Genomic DNA, 20976 nt, shown 5'->3' with positions numbered 1-20976 from the left:
CTCCTTTGTGGACAGTGAGGGAATCCCCGTCTCTTGGAACATCATGTTTCCTCTCACCTGAGGGCTATTTCTGCTTGGCTGAGCTGATTTTTGGGGGAGAATTAAGAGAATGGGATTCTCATCTAGAGATGAGAAGTCTGAAAAACCTTTGGAACCCAACAGCAAGCTAGAACTGGGTATTACGCTTATAAGGAATCAGCCTAACTGGTGTAACATTCCAATGACTGGCTTCTTAGTCTCCCACTAACTGGTCCTGATTAATAATAAGTCTGGCGTTAAAAAGATCTGAAATATTATCTTACTTCTGAAAAATATTTTTAATTGCCTATAATCAGACCTTGTAAACTAAGGTCCTCATTAAGCAGGGTAAAAACCACACTCAGAAATGATGTGCAAACCTGGACATTGCAATAGGACACTTTGACACATGACTTACTGTTTGAAAAGAATATAATATAAATACAATAGAGCATAATACAAAAACATATGTGATTCCCTAAAAAGCCAAAACATCTATTTGTAAATGTAATTTACGTTTGTAAATGCCTAAAAATCTGCCAATTTTGGCCTTTAGGAATTAAAAAATACATTTTGAAAAGCCCATGCAGTACATTACCTGGCCATTTCATTCAAGTACCTCTCACCAAGCCACTTTTCCAAGAGTTTATATACATCGACCACCTTTGTTAGTAAATCTTCAAGGAAAGCCAATGCTTTTGTCTTTATCAGTTCAAGCCGGAACTGTGTGGCTATCTCTAATTTAAAAAGAAAGTGAAGGATTTTAAAATGTATTATCTATATATGCATTTTGTAATCGATTTTTAAACCACTCATGCTTCTATTTGTGAAGATGTAGGTGCACATTTAATATACGACTATTGATAATATCCAATCTATGTCACTGAGAAAAAAAAGTAAAATGCATGGTCATGTCATTTCACGGTTTATTTAAGCCAAAACTATAAACTGAGCTTTAACATTTATGGCACTTTATAGCAATATATTCTTTGATAAATTGGAATGGGAAAACGCAAACAGATAATTTCTGAATTTCAAAAAGGGGACAGTACAAGTCTCTTGATCATCTCCCTACTTTAGAACCTCAGGATGGCAACATCATTGTATTTTCACAGCCCTGGTAAAACTAGGGTAAATGCTCTGTATCCCAGGGCCTCTTGCTGCCCATGGCACACACTGTCTGTGGATTTTACCTCTGAAATAGTTTTCCCAGGTTTCTGCTTTGCTTCTTCCACTACCACTGGCCTAATTTGCTGATGTTTCTGATTTTTTTTTCAAAGTCCATTTTGAGTCGCATTATAAAACAAGTGGAAGAGCCAGGAGAATAGATCTTATAAAATCATTGCTATCTATAGAAAAGGAGGCTCTTGAACATTATTAATCCATTACTGGCTCTTCTATGGCCTCTGTTACCAAGAACTCACTTTTGGGGGCTGTTAGCCTTCAGTAAGGATTTATTTTCCTAATGAGAGGCCAAAATTATTCTTATCATATAAAACCACCTATGTGTATGTGGCTCTAAGCCTTTTTTCAACCTGTAAAATCACTCTGACTCTAACATATTCTTTTCGTTTCTATTCTTTGGGATTGTAATCATTTCTGGTGTTGTCCTAACCCCTTCCCAACCTTTCTTTGTCTCTTTTGGAGATCCCAGCAGACAATTATAGAATAGTTGAATCTAGCCCTCATGGGGTCATATGAAAACAACCAACTAAGAGTTGTACTTTTTGATCGCTTTGCATTGTATCCTCCTAAACACACTTGAGCCAGTCATGGGCTGGTTGCCTCCTGGCCTATTTTCCCCTGAAAAGAATCATCTTGGTTCTTTTCCACTGCTACCTTCAAACTGCAGGGCAGCGAGGTGCTCTTCCTTGATTTTGAGCATCAGTTCCTTTCTCTTCTCCTTTTGGGTAATCTCCTCTGCTGTGACTGTCACAGGTGTGGCTTCTGCTGTTGGCGGGGATCTGCCTGAAAGGACAGTAGGAACTCAGGGAGGAGCGAGCGACATCCAATGCACAGTTACTTGGACAAAATGAGGATGAAGTGAGATGTGCAGGTCTGTAGTAAATCTGTTGGGGTTTGGAAAGGACCGATCCTAGTCCTGACTGAGTGTGAAATGCTGATCTTCCCTTGTGAATTTTCCATGTGTTATCTAAGCTACACACGAATACAAATGCCCCTTTTGTGTAGCATCATGGAAAGATGAGGTGTGCAGTGAGGGGCAGACATGGTTATAGACTTCATACAAGGTGCGATGCAGAGTCTGGGGACAGAAATGAGCAAACTGCAATATACCACGGATGCCATGAGCCCCATGAGCCCCATGGAGCGGAAGGACTGCTCCGTAAGAGGTCCTAGCGTTAGCCAAAGGCCTCCCAGGTCCTCACTGAGAAAAGACCAGGGAACAACCTCCACGAGATGTGGCTGAAATGTGGCTCATGGTTAAGAATCTGTAACCTACAAAACAATCTTTTCACAGATTGCAATCCTGCAATCTTTGACTGCAAGTACTTTAGTGATTACATAAGATAATTAGAAAATAAGGATTTGTCAGCATTTTTCGGACAATTCACTCTTGAGAAACGACAGTGGGATTCCAGCTGCAGGCCCCGTCCACATATTTCTACTCAGTGCAATGAATCTGTCTTGAAGGTCTGACCCCAAGGGTCACAATCTTCACAATCTTCACATGTGAAGATGACATAATTGTAAACAAAGCAACGGTAAGAAACCGTAATTGCAACAGTAGACCGATGCATAAATTACAGGTGAAAGGGAGCTTAATCTCGTTGGATTTCTGTTTTATCATCTGTAAAATTAAGGGGCTGGACTCAACCGATCATCTATCAAGGTAAATTGAAGGGGTGCCTGGGTGGCTCAGTGGTTGAGTGTCTGCCTTTGGCTCAGGTCGTGATCTCAGGGTCCTGGGTTCATGTCCCGCATCAGGCTCCTTATAGGGAGCCTGCTTCTCCCTCTCCCTGTGTCTCTGCCTCTCTGTGTATCCTTCATGAATAAATTAATACACTCTTTAAAAAATAAAAATTAAAAAAATTGAAGCATGTCCTTCAAATACAGCTTATTTCTTTCGCATCTGAGATGGACTATGTGGTGTGTTTTTTCTCGTGGTGCTATTATTCTCTTCGCTCGGGCGTCCCTCCCAGGGCCTACATCCTCAGCTCCTCCTCTCGCTCCTCCGCAGGGCTGCCTCAGTGTACCCCAGCTGCGAAGTGCCGCCCCCCTCCTGGCTCTCCGGGTCGCCTATCCTTCCCCTGCTAAGGAACAGTGATCAGTCACATGTCCTTCCCTGTCTCTAGCCTAGAGTCCCACCAGGGCAGGGGCCAGTCTGGAAGCATCCCGCCTGCGTCCAGCCGTGGCCTAACCAGCACGTGTGAGCAACCGACTGGTGAGGCAGACTTCTGCTCTGGAGCTCCCGTCTCTCCCCCTCTTGCCTCTCCTTACCCTAACTGTGTCCACGTGGAGACATTCAGAGGGGAGGGTAACCGTTGTGCCCGAGTTGACCCCCAAGGTTGACAGGGGTCTCTCCTAGCCTCTGCTCCCTCCCAGGCGTCTCGGAGGCTGAGATGAGGCAGGAGGCCTCTGGGAGAGAGGAACCTGCTTGGATTAAGCCAGAAACCTGAATTCAAGCTGAAACATATGTACATATAGACTCGTTTCTCACCTCTTTGTGCACACGTTTCAGATCACACAGTGTCATCTTGGAGTTCTTCCAGCATGTTCCAAATGCCCGGCTATTTGGATAAACAAGTCAGGTGAGGCTGGTACCCAGTATGACTAGTCAGCCAACACCACCACAGGAGCCTGTGGGCTCGGAACTAAACCTAGACAACAGTAGCTTCATCGTGTGTGTTCTAGAGAGAGGCTGAAGCATCCACAGCTTCGGATGCCACAACCGTGAATACCTTTTGCTTTTTTGTCTGCCTTTTCTTTCTTGGGTGGTTCCTCTTTGGCTTTTTTATTTGTCCCCATCTGAGGAGATCTTTCTTTTGTGTCTGCTGGTTGGCTTTCCTTTTCTTCTTCCATGAGCCTCTGATGAATTTCAGCAGCCACCTGTTGTAATCGAGCAAGATTCCAATTAATGCGACGCTTGGGAAATCTGAGAGCCACGTGCACTCAGTCATCCCCGAGTTCCACTGAGGCCTCATTCTCCTGTAAACGACCGTGCCACGTACTCAGTCTCTACAGAAAGCGCACTTCAGGGTTTTAGTGACACGGCAGCCTGGCCCTGGCCCCAAGAGCTGGCTTCTCTGCAGCTGTCTGTGCGCAGGTTGGTCACTTTCTCAAGCGCTGCCTGCAACGCAACCTTACGTTTCCTCAGGGCTGCCTCCAGACAGCTCCATGACGATGCTTTTGTTAGGAAGCTTTCTTTTTAATATCAGACTCTATGAATTTAACACCCACTATTCCTCCAGGGTATTCCCCTATACTAATGTTTCTCGCTTTTATTATTATTATTTATTATTATTATATATTAATTATATTCATATATTAACTCCCCCAAGAGAGTTTTAAAGACAATTTTCCTAATAGTCCTACTCTATGAAATTTTAGTACTGCAAAAGTGTATCTGTCTACCTATTTTATATATGATTATGCTTTATACATAAAATGGGTAAGAGTTTCTCATGCCTCCTACCCAAGTTTCGGGATGGCATGCGCAATATTGTTTGGACTCATGGACACTTGAATTCTGCGCTTTCATTGCAATGGCTGTGAGGATAACCTATCCCACAGGCTAACCTCATCTTTGTTGTCAGCTTCCTCTACTCAGGGGACATGCAGCTTCCTGCCATCTCAGTAGCTCCCTCCTTTCACTCACACATGTGTCCTGGTTTGAGTCATTAGTTTCAGGGCCACCCCATCTTAGCTGAGGAATGGGGAGTGTGGGGTGCGCTTGGGACCCCTCCATCTCTCCTCTGCGGCTCTGTGTTTCAGGCAACAGGAAAACCTCCTTTTGAGGTTTAAGCAACTGGGGCCGTGCCTGTAGTTTCAAAGGCCAGACCTTTTGCAATAAGTCCAACCACCCCTGGAGAGGTGAAGAGCACTTAGGAGGATAGCCCTGAGAAATGAGAGCTGAGTAAAGACTCCCAAGAGGGAGAAAGAAAACCCACATACACTGAGAAGGGAGGAGCAACATCCAATTGAAAACTTTAAAATCTAAATAAAGCAACTGGTGAAGAAATGGGGGCTGTGAGAATTTATTTACTATATCCAAGCCTGTTGTTATTTCTTGGGAGGGCCTGGGTGAGGGGTTAGGAGGAGAAAAAGGAAGTTGACTGAAGGTGAATAGAGAGATGAATAAGGCACAGGCTCTCCCCACAAAGACATTTAGTCTTGGCCAGATATGCCATCCAATTCCGGCTCTCCCCAGATTCCTGCACACTTCATACCCTGGGGCTCAGCATGTAACTGTCCCCAGCTGGTCTATGAATGTTAAATGTGGTTCCACCCTCCAAATGGGCTTCAAGCAGCTTTTAGCACCTGCTATGCTCATAGAGGATGCTCAGGAAATGATTATTAATAGATGGACTTTCCTTTAAAATAATCATATTCCACAGAACATACCCACAGTTTCTTTAAGATCAGTGGAACTTCAGAGAAATACAGAAAGGTTTCAGAGAACAAGCCAGTTTTGTGTGCATATATGTATGTGGTTTTAATCAGATGCACTTAATCCACAAAAATGGATTTCATGATATCTACTGTACTTTAAAATTCTTGGTAAAGCTGAAAGCAGACTTGTTAACATCCCTCCACCTAAATTGCAAGCAATTCATTTTTTTGAATCTGTTTTTGCAAAGCACAGTAAGTTAGCAATTTCCTTTAAAATTGGATTTTTCTCCTTTATAAACAACCTTGTGGTGGTGGTGGTGGTGGTGGTGGTGGTGGTGGTGATGATGATGATAATTATAATCTGCATATTTTTGATCCACTTCCCTCAAAGACCTCTGGGTGTCTTTCAAAAATTAACATAATTCACAATACATCCAGTAATCTACCTGTAAGGCTAAAGAAACTATAAGTAATGTCTTGACATTGTGGGTGTTAACTATGATTTGTTTCTTTGAAATCATTGCATACCTGCTAATTACAAGAAAGTTTTTCTAAAAATTAGCATAGCACACTAAATGGGTAGCTCTTGGTGAGACTGTTGTATAGAAAAAGCCCAAGTTAAAGCTCTCTCATTTCAGCTGTGCTAATCCTCACTGGCACTGTTTTCCCTACAACGCTTTGTCCAGATCATGTCTGTCTCACTTAAAACTCCTTAAAGGTCATGTGACATCAAGGTAATAAAAATCTATTAGAAACATAAAAGCAGGATTCAAATATAATTATTAGGAATACTGATTAGATCAGTAATGACTAAACTTTTCTCGCTTGCTTTCTATGTGGTTTTTGAAGTCCACAAGGAAAATAGTACAGTTTTGAATACATTTTTAACGTCATGATCTATTATATTTACAATTTCCAAAACACTTTGGTGTACATTATTTCACTGGATCTTTCAACCATTCATGGAAGAAAAGATAAATGGAATGTCTCCCATGTAATAGATTAAGGAATTGAAGACTGAAAGAGTTTAAGTCATTTCTGTAAAATCATACAATTTAACCAAGAGGGGTAGCCAATGTTCTTTATGCTGTATGCTACTCTTTCTAATAATGTAATATTCTGCAATATCATTTCCCCTAGGCAATTCTAATGGGATTTGTAAGACTTGTAAATTGCTTTATGTAGCTCAATAGGAATAAAAATTCATTCCTTCCCTTCAAACTCCTAGCTCTGGTTTCCCCACTTTCTGGTACTTGGTAGTGGTTATCTTGCAGTGATCACCATGGGCACTGCCATCATCATCAGTAGTAACAGCGTCATTGGTATAGCAGCAGTCCTATGTCCGATTGTGCTGAGGGCCTAGTATCATAATAGATGTGGGCATTAGGCTAGGTGTAAGGTGTATAAACAGTCTTAGAATCCAATCAAGTGTTTAGGAAAATAATGAGATATAAATTACAATCACCTAGAAAAGAAGAGCTGAATGCCTGGGGAGGTACTACTGCTACAGGGATTGGAAGACCATGTGAACAATGAAGGCAAGGCTTCAAACAGGCAACCAATTAGTCAGGAATCAAAGCAGGTACTGGCTCTGAAGACTTATAGGAAGCATATCATTTAATCAAAAAGAAGGAAGGAAGAACATATTTTAGGCGAGAAAGATGATATTAGCTGAGGCATGGAAATTGTTAATATCCACGGGATATGTAGGAAGCAACATCTAGTTGGTTTACAAGAGGGTTTGATGAGTTGGTACCAGTAAGATGGGGAGCCCTGAGCCTCTGGATTAAGGGTTTAGGATTCCACGGCAGCTACTAGTGATCATCACACACTACATCATTCTTTTCTCTGGTCGGTAACAGAAGATCATTTCTGTGTTCTTATAAGTATCATGTGCTTTTTAAAAAATAAATCAATCCCTTATCTGGATCATTTTGCCCTTAAAAATATAAAGTAGCTATCAATATGTTTGGGGTATACATCTACCATCTTACTATGTGCTTTCTATTGTATTGCTTGTCCTAAATCTTTTTCTGTTCTCCTTTCTTTTCTTATTTTGGATTTCACATTTTAAATTTATTCACCCTTTTTTTTCTATCTTAGTTTGGAATTAACTCACATTAATTCACTTAGTGGCCACTCTAGGAATAACACCATGAATTACCGACTAAATAATAGTTAGACTTTGATAAGTTTAAAATTTATGGTGTACTTCCTAGGGTAACCACTAAGAGAACAGTAACAGAATGCACTATTTCCAAAAGTAAGTAGGGGGTAAAAAGCAAGTAAGAAAAGATACAGAAAGGATAAAAATAAGAGGATGAACAAAGATATAATGTGTAATTGATATTTAAAAGTCTAATTTCAAAAAAAAAAGCATTGTAGACAAAGATTACCTCCCAGTAATAAAAGAGTTTAGTTCACCAGGCCTAGATGGCTTCTTGCTGAACACCACTAAACATTTCAAGAGGAAATAATTCCAACTTCCTCAGACTCTTCTAAAGAATAGAAATCAAACATATTCTGACTTGATTTATGAGGCTAGTATTATGCGGATGCTAAAAGTTGACAAGGACAGTATAAGAAAGAAAAGTTATATGATTTCCTCACTCATGAACAAAAATTCAAAAATCCTAAACAAATTATTAGCAAAACAAATCCAGCAATATGAAAAAAGGATAATGCTTCATTATAATGTTGGACTTATCCTGGGATGTGATGTAAGTTTAATATTAGAAAACTGACCAGTATGATATTTCATATTAATAGAAAACAGAAAAATATCATGCCAATCTCAATAGATGTGGAGAAAGCATTTGTTAATACATTTATGAAAAAAAACCACAATAAGCTAGAAATTAAACTTCCATAATCTGATGAATATCATCTAAAAAAAATCAATGGTCAACAGTTTTATGAATTTTGACAAGCTAACTTAATAATTTATATGGAACGGCCAAAAACAAAGAAGAGCCAAAATGCTCTGGACAGATGACAAAGTGGGAAGATTTCCTCATCTAGATAATGAATAAATAATATGACATTATGCGGTTTTGGTACAAGGATGGAAAAATACAGCAATGTAACAGACCTAATTTATGATATGTGGTTACCTAATTTATGACAAAGATGATACTGCAGTGAAATGGGGAAAGAATTTGGTATAACTTATGCAAACTGAAGTATTATTTATAGTATAATCTACTGACATTGGAGATAGCCAATATTCTTAGCCATATATACAATGGTTGTGTGGGCATATGTGCTCCAGTAGACAAGTAGGTGAATGTTCATAGCAAGGATATCCATAATGCCACAAACTGGAAGCAGACTAGTTAAATAAATTATGATAAATTTATGTAATGAAACAATATACAGCAACAAGAATGAACAGACTACAGCTTCAGTCAACAACATAGGATGAATCTCGTAAATAATGTTGAGCAAAAGAAAACACAAAGAGACAAAAGGTATGAGTCCATGTATTTAAAGCTCAAAGCAAGCAAAGGTAAACTATACTGTTTAGAGATACAGACTTGGGTGATAAAAACTCATGAATATGAAGGCAATGGTAAATAAAAAGGCAGATGGAGGGTTGGTGTTATAGGGATGGGGGTTTGGGACGGGGAAGGGGCACAAAGACTTGATAGATATGGACCTTCTCCACATGTGGTGGTTCCTCCGGGATCTACCTTAGATACATCCATCCAGTCCTGCAGGTATACTTCATGTACCTTTTTTGGGTGTGCCAAAATCTACACTAAAATTATTTATAGATGCAGCAAGACAATTAAAGGATTCTACAATCATTTTTGAGAGGGAGAAATGAAAGAAGAAGAACAGAAGATAGGGAGAACAGAAAGGAGGCACGGAGGCTGCTGTGGGATAAATCAGAGAAAAGAACCCTGGAGGCAGAGTGGCCAGGAAGGGACTTGGGAAATGCCCCACCAGAAGTGTTGACTCCTAGCTCTGAGATCCTGAGGCAAGCTCCTTGGCTGCTTCTCCCACAGAGTCTTTGGGAAGGTCCACACTGCCTGTTTGGATGGAATATTTCAGGGAAACTCAAAGGAGGCCTGGCACAGAATGAAAACAAACCACGTTGGGCACCGAGGACTGTAGGATGTGGGAACACTGGTCATCCAAGCCAAACTCTGAGTGCACCTTCTGTACAGGTGGAAGCTTCTCCTGACATGAAAGTTATCTGCATGCTTTTCCCTTCTCTTCTGATTTGATCCGGGTCCCTTGCAGTCAGGGACCATTGTCCCTCCACCTCCCAGTAAAGCAGAAAACTTTGAACTCATATAGTCCTAGTTTCAGATCTCCTTTTTGACACGTAACATGCTAAGTGACCTTGGCAACATATTTTAACCTTTCTGGATCCTCATTTAACATGGTAAAGAGAATAATACTTACCTCATAGGAAACTTCTGTAAACCGGAGGCCTACAGGCCAGAGGTGAGTTTTGCCTGGCTCTGGAGAGTTTTACAAATTTGATTTCATTTCTAACATGCTAAAATCAGTGGGTTTCATATACAAATCTGGATTTCTGGCTTTTCTTGGAAAATTGGAAAATCTGGCTATTTATCATTCTGAAATGGGAAAGTTGGTCAGGGTAGATGGAGTAGCACATACCTCTTTAGGAGGATGATTTCCACTTGGCCCCAGTCCCATCTCTCCCTATTGCATTATACTTGACCCTATGTCATTGGCTTTTCCTGACTGGCCCTTTTGGTCTTTGTGCTTGAAACCTTGGCCCAGCAGAGAAAATAATCTACATGTTGGTTTACTCCATTCTTGAACTCATATATTTGCTGACTGAATTGTTTCACTTCTTATTTCTTTCAGAAAATGAAACAAGTTCCCGAAGGTATATATTTATACAATGCTGTGTAAGTTTTCTACCCATAGCATATTACCAACGTTGGTACTTAGTGAAAATGTAGTAACGAGTCTTGCTCACCATGTGAGATATTGCTAAAGAAGCCTGCTGCCAGGTGTCCATCACCAACTTCTCATCTGCCTCAAAGTTTAACTCCACATTTTCCAGCGAGTAATCGATCTTGCCCTTTAGTATGGCCTTTGTTTTTGGTTTGGTCATAGCGGAATCCGGGGAAATGGATATTCGTGGAATTAGAGGAATTCTTTGAAAAGACAAACAAACATAAAGGAAATATAAATATTTTATTGAACAGAATTCTATTTTTATGACCATGTGACTTTGGGAATTTTGTTGTCTTGTTTTAATCTCAATTTCCAAATTTGTCCTGGAAGAACTCTTCGAATGAAGAGAAGACTAAAAAAGACTGCATTCAAGGGGCACCTGGGTGGCTCAGTCAGTTAAACGACTGAGTCTCAATTTTAACTCAGGTCATAACTCAGGTCATGATTTAAGGTTGTGAGACCAAGCCCGGAATTGGGCTCTGCACTGGTGTGGGGGCCTCCTTTGCTTGAGATTCTCTGTCTCCCTTTTCCTCTGCCCCTCTCCCCACCCCTGTCTTATTAAAAAAAAAAAAAACCAGAATGTATTCAAATTTTTATAGTCTTATCAGCATGAATAAACTAGAAACAAAGAGTAATAAAACATAATTTTTAGGTTTAATTCTCATTGATTACAAGGAGGGAAAAAGAAACAATGGCAATCTTGAAGAAATGCAATTTTGAAATATATCCAGGGCATAAAATTCTGACAAGAAACAAATCAGCCATAAAAGACAAATCAAATAAAACTGTACATCATTCCTTTAAGATGACTAACATCATTTGGCTTCCTGAAGTTGGACAGTAAAAAAGCAGGATATGAAGAGGTGAGGACTGCAAGGAGAAATCCCATGGAGGCAACGGAGTTTTGGTGGTGGGTGGGGGAGAAATTCACCAGCCCTCCCCAGTTTAGAGTATGGATGATGAAATCTTCTCTTTGCTTTGTAAAGTTCTGTGAGAACACAAGCTCTCTCTCTCTCCAGTCTTTCAGCCACGTTGCTGCCCCTATGTAGAAATTTTAGAGCTGCTCCCAGGAACATTCTATCCCCTAAGGACTTTCAAATCTTAAATGCTAAGGGAAGCAGGAAGAGACCCCCAGGGAAGAATGTTTATTATGATTGGGGTCCACCTTAGTAGTCCAAAGTGCAAAGAACCATCAGCTGGGCATGGAAAGGGGAGAGAGCAGCTCCAAGGATGCCTTTGTTGAAACTTGAGGAGTGTCAGGAACAAACATTTGGTCTGGCTGACTTAAGCACCTGGGGGAACAGAGTGGTGATCCAGAAAGCTGATTGTGAGCTCCAGCAAACAATTAGCTTGGTCTTGTTTTGAGGCATTAGATGTGGTTTCTCGAACTTAGCTCTTTGATTCTTATAGTATTTGGAATTCTGATAGCGTACTGTGCCCATAAAGGCAATGTGCTGAGGTTCTTCTACACAGCACACATCTACACACAAGGACAACTTACATTTTAATAATCAAGTAATACTAAATGTCAGTCACTGAGACACCGAGATTCATGTGTCTAACAAGCTAAGGTAAAGGTTGTGTGATCCATCTGTAAATGTTTAATATAGTACAACATGCATTTCCTAACACTTTTGCTTTGGAGGACAGTAATCGTGGCATATCATTTAGAAACAAAAGTTGGGAGCACATGGGTGGCATGGGTGGTTGAGCGTCTGCCTTTGGCTCAGGTTGTGATTCGGGTCCTGGGATTCAGTCCCATATCACGCTTTCCACAGGGAGCTTGCTTCTCCCTTTGCCTATGTCTCTGCCTTTCTCTCTGTGTGTCTCATGAATAAATAAGTAAAATCTTAAAAAAAAATAAATAAATAAGAAGAAATAAAATTTGGGGTTAGAATTCATTTACAGGAAAAAATTCTGGTCTAGCTAGCTCTGCCACTGTCAATGGATATGAATTGGGGCATGTCACGTGACTCTGGAGCTCCTTTCCTTGAATAATACAAATATATGACCACTACTATTACTACTGTTACTAATTCTTAGTAATTGCCAATTATTAGTTATCAACAAATTATTAGTTACTATCATGTTGTTACAAGAATAAAATTGACAGCTATGTGGAAATGATTAACAGTATGCTTGTTTCCCTTATTTATTTTAAAGAGACTATAGTTGATTGGTTGGTTGGTACATTGAGTTTCAGTAGATATTCATAGCAGTGATTTGAGCTTGAGACTGGTGCAAGGTTGTTTTGCAGAAATTAAGAACTGGCTGTTCTTTTCCCTGTTTCATTCTGCTAACCAACTTTAATAGCTTCCCCAATATGCCTGACTTGCTATTTTGTGCTAAGAACAGAATGCACTGCTACTGCGGACATTGGAACTTGGCCTCTTTTAATGGCTTTGATGGTTCATATTGCCTTTGGAATTTTTTATTGTTTTCAATTTCAAAGTTCTCTCTCAGTAGCTTGCTGAATCAAACATTTCTCTTATATTCGTATCAAAAAGATGGTACTTTTCTTCTTGTGTTTTCTTGCTTACACATGGACATGATGGGGACATGATAGGACTACATTGAGGAAATCTAGAGAGAGAAGAAGTGGGTCTCAGATCTTATGTATAACCCTATCATGTTCAGGTATCTCAAATCCTGTTTGGCACAAGGGAGGATAAAGCAAAACAAGAACATTCTCACAATTAAAATATTGCATGTAAGTTATTGTCATAATATGTAATAATAGTCCCTACTTATTGAGAGTTACTGAGAGTAGATCTCAAGTCTTCTGATCCCCAGACATGGTACTCAGTGCTTTGAGGATTTCAGTTTCTGTAATCTTCACAATAACTCTACTTTATAGATAATAAAAACAAGGCTTAAGAAAGTTGAGGTGACTTTCCCCCAAATAAATTGTTCTAATTTATTCGCATATGACTAGTAAAGAACAGACCCAGGATTGAAACCACATCTATCTCTCTTCAAAACATATTCACTATACCATGTTTAGTTTGTACAACTTGTGTTACCTGCATTGACCTGAGCATACTTGTAAAATAAAGTACATATACTGCTTTCAATCTTCAATACATATATCTTTGGAGATTTATTTATTTATTTAATTTATTTATTTTTTTAATTTTGGATTTTTTTTTAATTTTTTATTTATGATAGTCACAGAGAGAGAGAGAGGCAGAGACACAGGCAGAGGGAGAAGCAGGCTCCATGCACCGGGAGCCCGATGTGGGACTCGATCCCGGGTCTCCAGGATTGCGCCCTGGGCCAAAGGCAGGCGCCAAACCGCTGCGCCACCCAGGGATCCCTGGAGATTTAAATGTAATGTTCATCCTGTATATTATTTTTCAAGTCTAACTTCTTTCTTTTTCCCCTCTTAACATTTGTAGGTTCCTGTTTTCTCATTGACCTCTTTATTGGTCATGAGAAAATATTACTTTAATTCTTAATGCAGACATTTTTCTATCTGTTCATAGCTTCTCTGAGTTTGGAATCTTGCCCTTCCCCTGCTCCCACCCATTCGGTCTATAAATGCAATTATTTACAAACTTTTGTATTGAATAGGAATATTTTGTTGAAAATACGATTCCTTATTTTATTGCTCTGGCAAGAGTTTGATTAGACTATTGACAAGTCTTTCAGTCTCATGAAGTCATAATCACATGATTGAACCTTTACTGTTTCTCAGTTTCCTTACCTGTAAAAGAAGACTCACAACCCCTTCCATTTTCATTTACATGTCATACACACACACACACACACACACACACACACACACACACACATACTTGGGACCTTTCATAAAAGTGATAGAGATTCAAGATTCTTTGCTGAAAACTCTTGGGCCAAAAGTTTTTCAGAATTCAAAATTTATAGACACTACATAACCCCTAATATCCTCAGCAGAGTTTGCTGGAAGCACTTCATAATGAAACGCACTATACCTCTTCAGCAAAGTGAGTAAATAGTCACCATAATTTGGATAATAACGCATATCAACCGTCTTAAATTAAAGTTAGAAAATTTTTCACTTTTTGGAGCTTTTTTCAATTTTGGATTTGCAGATACAAGAGTGTGGTTTTTTATTACTGGCATTCAACTTAAAAATCATGAGGTTTTATGTTCAGACCAATTATAGCACAACATGGTCTACCTTACCTGAGTTGGCTTTCCAAAATATCTCTACTACTATCCAGCTGGACCAACGGGATTCGAGTAAATCTCTTACTGTCATCGATTGGAATTTTGCATTCCATTCCCCTGTAATAATCTTGAAGGAGTCTCTTTGTATCTTGGAAACGGTTCAGTTCTGCCTTTAATAGAAAATATGAATGTTAATGCCCAAGAAAAAAAACGAGCTGATCTTTACATATTTCCCATATAGGCTCTGTAAGCACTATTTAAAAATATTGCAAGTGAAATCAATTTTCTGGAAATTAAGAAAGAATTGGCTATAGTTGTGGATCTAAGGGCATACATATATCTTTCATAACAATGAAAGATAACTGGTGACTTGTGTTTTCTGTACTCATTGAGTATGATTCCACTCAACAAGATGGTATTTCTATGCTTCTTGACTTTATGACAAAAGATTATAGTATGTATGACAGCTGAAGTAGTACATATTATTCATTACTGTGACATTAAGAATTCCTGTGTCCTATATTCAATCACCCAATACCTTAACAAACATGTGAATGCCTTCTATTTTATCTATAGTATAAAATAAAATTACCATTCATATATTGTTTTAAATTATAAAACATGTTTTAAATATTTGGATTTTAAACATAAATTTAAGTAACTTTTCAAACTAGCATTTTGAAATGATTAGGAAACTAAACAGTTTTTTCTTGCAGAGCAACCAAATTAAGTTTTAAAATATTCATATATGGACAAATCTCACAGTGCAATAAGTATTTGCACTTGTCATGCTTAAAGACAGAATCCTAGTTTTGAAGAGAATGTAACAAGTTAGTTGATTTGGGAGACACCAAAAATACGATATATACAAATAAAAAATACAAATACAGGTACAAATACAAATACCAAAAAGCCTGAAGTATAAAGCAAGACTAGGTTTTGGTGCTGTAGGACTGTTTAACATAACTGTGGAGAAATGACAAGGTAAGGCAAAGTGGTAATGGGTAGTTCTCTTTTCACAGTTTCTATTCTTGCTCAATATGTATAGTAGGGAGACCATCTCCCCATGCTCCCAGAAAACCTTGTCTGTTGGTGTTGCCAGTACTGCCTTGAGAGAAATGGAGAACATAGAAGAAGTGGTGATAAGTCAGGCATCAGTCACTCACTAGGGACTCCCTTCCAGCCAAGGCACAACCCTTTGCAGTAATGAGGAAATGCATGCATATCTGAGTGCCAAACACAGAAATGTAGACCATGAGTTTTCCAATCCCTTCTCCCATTAGGTGTCAGATCAGTTGGCATGTCCATGTTCCCCTTTGGTATTGTAAACATGACCTCCAAAATTTCATTTGGTTAGTGGGGCTACTTACACCAGTACCTGGGGGCCTAAAGACCGAAACTCTTCTGTAGAAGTATTCCATGATACATAGTTAATAATAGCATATTTTCCAAAAAGAACAAAACTGACCTAGTGTTCAAAGCCCTTAGCTGAACCTAACCCAAGGATATTTATGAAGGGATCCCAATATTTATCAAGCAATTAATGTTGCTATTTATTTCATAAAACATCAAGAAATAGTCTTGTACTGCCATATTCACAATTTAGAATAGATAACTGCTTTCACATTATAGTCTACAACAGAAGACAAAAACAGTTTCAGTAAGTTTGGTTTTGATACAAAAAAGAGTTCACCAAACTGCTCTTGAAAAGCTGTCTTGTACATCATTAAACTTTTCTAGGCAAATGAGTGAAACAGGAAAATGTTCACCTGGTTAAACTGAATCTATAGTATAAAATAAAATTACCATTCATATATTGTTTTAAATTATAAAGTATTTTTTAAATATTTGGATTTTAAACATAAATATAAATTTAAGTAACTTTTCAAACTAGCATTTTGAAATGATTAGGAAACTAAATAGTTTTTTCCTGCAGAGCAACCAAATTAATTTAATTAATTAAATTAATTAATTAACCAAATTAATTTAATATTTAAAATATTCATATATGGACAAATCTCACAGTGCAATAAGTATTTGCACTTGTCATGCTTAAAGACAGAATCCTAGTTTTGAAGAGAATGTTAGAAATCATTCAGCTGGAACTAGAGGAAATTATGCTATATTCCCGGAGCCCCGCAGCCCCCTCCGCGGAGCCGCCGCCCGAGCCCCTCCGAGCTGTTCCCGGAGCCCCGCAGCCCCCTCCGCGGAGCCGCCGCCCGAGCCCCTCCGAGCTGTTCCCGGAGCCCCGCAGCCCCCTCCGCGGAGCCGCCGCCCGAGCCCCTCCGAGCTGTTCCCGGAGCCCCGCAGCCCCCTCCGCGGAGCCGCCGCCCGAGCCCCTCCGAGCTGTTCCCGGAGCCCCGCAGCCCCCTCCGCGGAGCCGCCGCCCGAGCCCCTCCGAGCTGTTCCCGGAGCCCCGCAGCCCCCTCCGCGGAGCCGCCGCCCGAGCCCCTCCGAGCTGTTCCCGGAGCCCCGCAGCCCCCTCCGCGGAGCCGCCGCCCGAGCCCCTCCGAGCTGTTCCCGGAGCCCCGCAGCCCCCTCCGCGGAGCCGCCGCCCGAGCCCCTCCGAGCTGTTCCCGGAGCCCCGCAGCCCCCTCCGCGGAGCCGCCGCCCGAGCCCCTCCGAGCTGTTCCCGGAGCCCCGCAGCCCCCTCCGCGGAGCCGCCGCCCGAGCCCCTCCGAGCTGTTCCCGGAGCCCCGCAGCCCCCTCCGCGGAGCCGCCGCCCGAGCCCCTCCGAGCTGTTCCCGGAGCCCCGCAGCCCCCTCCGCGGAGCCGCCGCCCGAGCCCCTCCGAGCTGTTCCCGGAGCCCCGCAGCCCCCTCCGCGGAGCCGCCGCCCGAGCCCCTCCGAGCTGTTCCCGGAGCCCCGCAGCCCCCTCCGCGGAGCCGCCGCCCGAGCCCCTCCGAGCTGTTCCCGGAGCCCCGCAGCCCCCTCCGCGGAGCCGCCGCCCGAGCCCCTCCGAGCTGTTCCCGGAGCCCCGCAGCCCCCTCCGCGGAGCCGCCGCCCGAGCCCCTCCGAGCTGTTCCCGGAGCCCCGCAGCCCCCTCCGCGGAGCCGCCGCCCGAGCCCCTCCGAGCTGTTCCCGGAGCCCCGCAGCCCCCTCCGCGGAGCCGCCGCCCGAGCCCCTCCGAGCTGTTCCCGGAGCCCCGCAGCCCCCTCCGCGGAGCCGCCGCCCGAGCCCCTCCGAGCTGTTCCCGGAGCCCCGCAGCCCCCTCCGCGGAGCCGCCGCCCGAGCCCCTCCGAGCTGTTCCCGGAGCCCCGCAGCCCCCTCCGCGGAGCCGCCGCCCGAGCCCCTCCGAGCTGTTCCCGGAGCCCCGCAGCCCCCTCCGCGGAGCCGCCGCCCGAGCCCCTCCGAGCTGTTCCCGGAGCCCCGCAGCCCCCTCCGCGGAGCCGCCGCCCGAGCCCCTCCGAGCTGTTCCCGGAGCCCCGCAGCCCCCTCCGCGGAGCCGCCGCCCGAGCCCCTCCGAGCTGTTCCCGGAGCCCCGCAGCCCCCTCCGCGGAGCCGCCGCCCGAGCCCCTCCGAGCTGTTCCCGGAGCCCCGCAGCCCCCTCCGCGGAGCCGCCGCCCGAGCCCCTCCGAGCTGTTCCCGGAGCCCCGCAGCCCCCTCCGCGGAGCCGCCGCCCGAGCCCCTCCGAGCTGTTCCCGGAGCCCCGCAGCCCCCTCCGCGGAGCCGCCGCCCGAGCCCCTCCGAGCTGTTCCCGGAGCCCCGCAGCCCCCTCCGCGGAGCCGCCGCCCGAGCCCCTCCGAGCTGTTCCCGGAGCCCCGCAGCCCCCTCCGCGGAGCCGCCGCCCGAGCCCCTCCGAGCTGTTCCCGGAGCCCCGCAGCCCCCTCCGCGGAGCCGCCGCCCGAGCCCCTCCGAGCTGTTCCCGGAGCCCCGCAGCCCCCTCCGCGGAGCCGCCGCCCGAGCCCCTCCGAGCTGTTCCCGGAGCCCCGCAGCCCCCTCCGCGGAGCCGCCGCCCGAGCCCCTCCGAGCTGTTCCCGGAGCCCCGCAGCCCCCTCCGCGGAGCCGCCGCCCGAGCCCCTCCGAGCTGTTCCCGGAGCCCCGCAGCCCCCTCCGCGGAGCCGCCGCCCGAGCCCCTCCGAGCTGTTCCCGGAGCCCCGCAGCCCCCTCCGCGGAGCCGCCGCCCGAGCCCCTCCGAGCTGTTCCCGGAGCCCCGCAGCCCCCTCCGCGGAGCCGCCGCCCGAGCCCCTCCGAGCTGTTCCCGGAGCCCCGCAGCCCCCTCCGCGGAGCCGCCGCCCGAGCCCCTCCGAGCTGTTCCCGGAGCCCCGCAGCCCCCTCCGCGGAGCCGCCGCCCGAGCCCCTCCGAGCTGTTCCCGGAGCCCCGCAGCCCCCTCCGCGGAGCCGCCGCCCGAGCCCCTCCGAGCTGTTCCCGGAGCCCCGCAGCCCCCTCCGCGGAGCCGCCGCCCGAGCCCCTCCGAGCTGTTCCCGGAGCCCCGCAGCCCCCTCCGCGGAGCCGCCGCCCGAGCCCCTCCGAGCTGTTCCCGGAGCCCCGCAGCCCCCTCCGCGGAGCCGCCGCCCGAGCCCCTCCGAGCTGTTCCCGGAGCCCCGCAGCCCCCTCCGCGGAGCCGCCGCCCGAGCCCCTCCGAGCTGTTCCCGGAGCCCCGCAGCCCCCTCCGCGGAGCCGCCGCCCGAGCCCCTCCGAGCTGTTCCCGGAGCCCCGCAGCCCCCTCCGCGGAGCCGCCGCCCGAGCCCCTCCGAGCTGTTCCCGGAGCCCCGCAGCCCCCTCCGCGGAGCCGCCGCCCGAGCCCCTCCGAGCTGTTCCCGGAGCCCCGCAGCCCCCTCCGCGGAGCCGCCGCCCGAGCCCCTCCGAGCTGTTCCCGGAGCCCCGCAGCCCCCTCCGCGGAGCCGCCGCCCGAGCCCCTCCGAGCTGTTCCCGGAGCCCCGCAGCCCCCTCCGCGGAGCCGCCGCCCGAGCCCCTCCGAGCTGTTCCCGGAGCCCCGCAGCCCCCTCCGCGGAGCCGCCGCCCGAGCCCCTCCGAGCTGTTCCCGGAGCCCCGCAGCCCCCTCCGCGGAGCCGCCGCCCGAGCCCCTCCGAGCTGTTCCCGGAGCCCCGCAGCCCCCTCCGCGGAGCCGCCGCCCGAGCCCCTCCGAGCTGTTCCCGGAGCCCCGCAGCCCCCTCCGCGGAGCCGCCGCCCGAGCCCCTCCGAGCTGTTCCCGGAGCCCCGCAGCCCCCTCCGCGGAGCCGCCGCCCGAGCCCCTCCGAGCTGTTCCCGGAGCCCCGCAGCCCCCTCCGCGGAGCCGCCGCCCGAGCCCCTCCGAGCTGTTCCCGGAGCCCCGCAGCCCCCTCCGCGGAGCCGCCGCCCGAGCCCCTCCGAGCTGTTCCCGGAGCCCCGCAGCCCCCTCCGCGGAGCCGCCGCCCGAGCCCCTCCGAGCTGTTCCCGGAGCCCCGCAGCCCCCTCCGCGGAGCCGCCGCCCGAGCCCCTCCGAGCTGTTCCCGGAGCCCCGCAGCCCCCTCCGCGGAGCCGCCGCCCGAGCCCCTCCGAGCTGTTCCCGGAGCCCCGCAGCCCCCTCCGCGGAGCCGCCGCCCGAGCCCCTCCGAGCTGTTCCCGGAGCCCCGCAGCCCCCTCCGCGGAGCCGCCGCCCGAGCCCCTCCGAGCTGTTCCCGGAGCCCCGCAGCCCCCTCCGCGGAGCCGCCGCCCGAGCCCCTCCGAGCTGTTCCCGGAGCCCCGCAGCCCCCTCCGCGGAGCCGCCGCCCGAGCCCCTCCGAGCTGTTCCCGGAGCCCCGCAGCCCCCTCCGCGGAGCCGCCGCCCGAGCCCCTCCGAGCTGTTCCCGGAGCCCCGCAGCCCCCTCCGCGGAGCCGCCGCCCGAGCCCCTCCGAGCTGTTCCCGGAGCCCCGCAGCCCCCTCCGCGGAGCCGCCGCCCGAGCCCCTCCGAGCTGTTCCCGGAGCCCCGCAGCCCCCTCCGCGGAGCCGCCGCCCGAGCCCCTCCGAGCTGTTCCCGGAGCCCCGCAGCCCCCTCCGCGGAGCCGCCGCCCGAGCCCCTCCGAGCTGTTCCCGGAGCCCCGCAGCCCCCTCCGCGGAGCCGCCGCCCGAGCCCCTCCGAGCTGTTCCCGGAGCCCCGCAGCCCCCTCCGCGGAGCCGCCGCCCGAGCCCCTCCGAGCTGTTCCCGGAGCCCCGCAGCCCCCTCCGCGGAGCCGCCGCCCGAGCCCCTCCGAGCTGTTCCCGGAGCCCCGCAGCCCCCTCCGCGGAGCCGCCGCCCGAGCCCCTCCGAGCTGTTCCCGGAGCCCCGCAGCCCCCTCCGCGGAGCCGCCGCCCGAGCCCCTCCGAGCTGTTCCCGGAGCCCCGCAGCCCCCTCC

At 47.4% G+C, this 20976-nt stretch overlaps 1 protein-coding gene across 1 annotated transcript in view; it reads right to left on the bottom strand.

Moving 5' to 3' along the window:
- The window catches only part of SPEF2 (sperm flagellar 2), a 169895-nt gene that overhangs the window by 41265 nt on the left and 107654 nt on the right, over positions 1–20976 (bottom strand). Inside the window, exons 25-29 of the mRNA XM_041749489.1 lie at positions 14698–14852; positions 10550–10730; positions 3939–4086; positions 1858–1986; positions 617–755 (exon numbers count right to left, since the gene is read on the bottom strand). Coding sequence (XP_041605423.1) covers positions 617–755; positions 1858–1986; positions 3939–4086; positions 10550–10730; positions 14698–14852 — 752 coding nt within the window. The remainder of the gene's footprint in view (positions 1–616; positions 756–1857; positions 1987–3938; positions 4087–10549; positions 10731–14697; positions 14853–20976) is intronic.

This window comes from Vulpes lagopus, chromosome 3 (genome assembly GCF_018345385.1).
Source record: "Vulpes lagopus strain Blue_001 chromosome 3, ASM1834538v1, whole genome shotgun sequence".
Classification (NCBI taxonomy): Eukaryota; Metazoa; Chordata; class Mammalia; order Carnivora; family Canidae; genus Vulpes; species Vulpes lagopus.
This window is presented reverse-complemented; position numbering and strand designations above follow the sequence as displayed.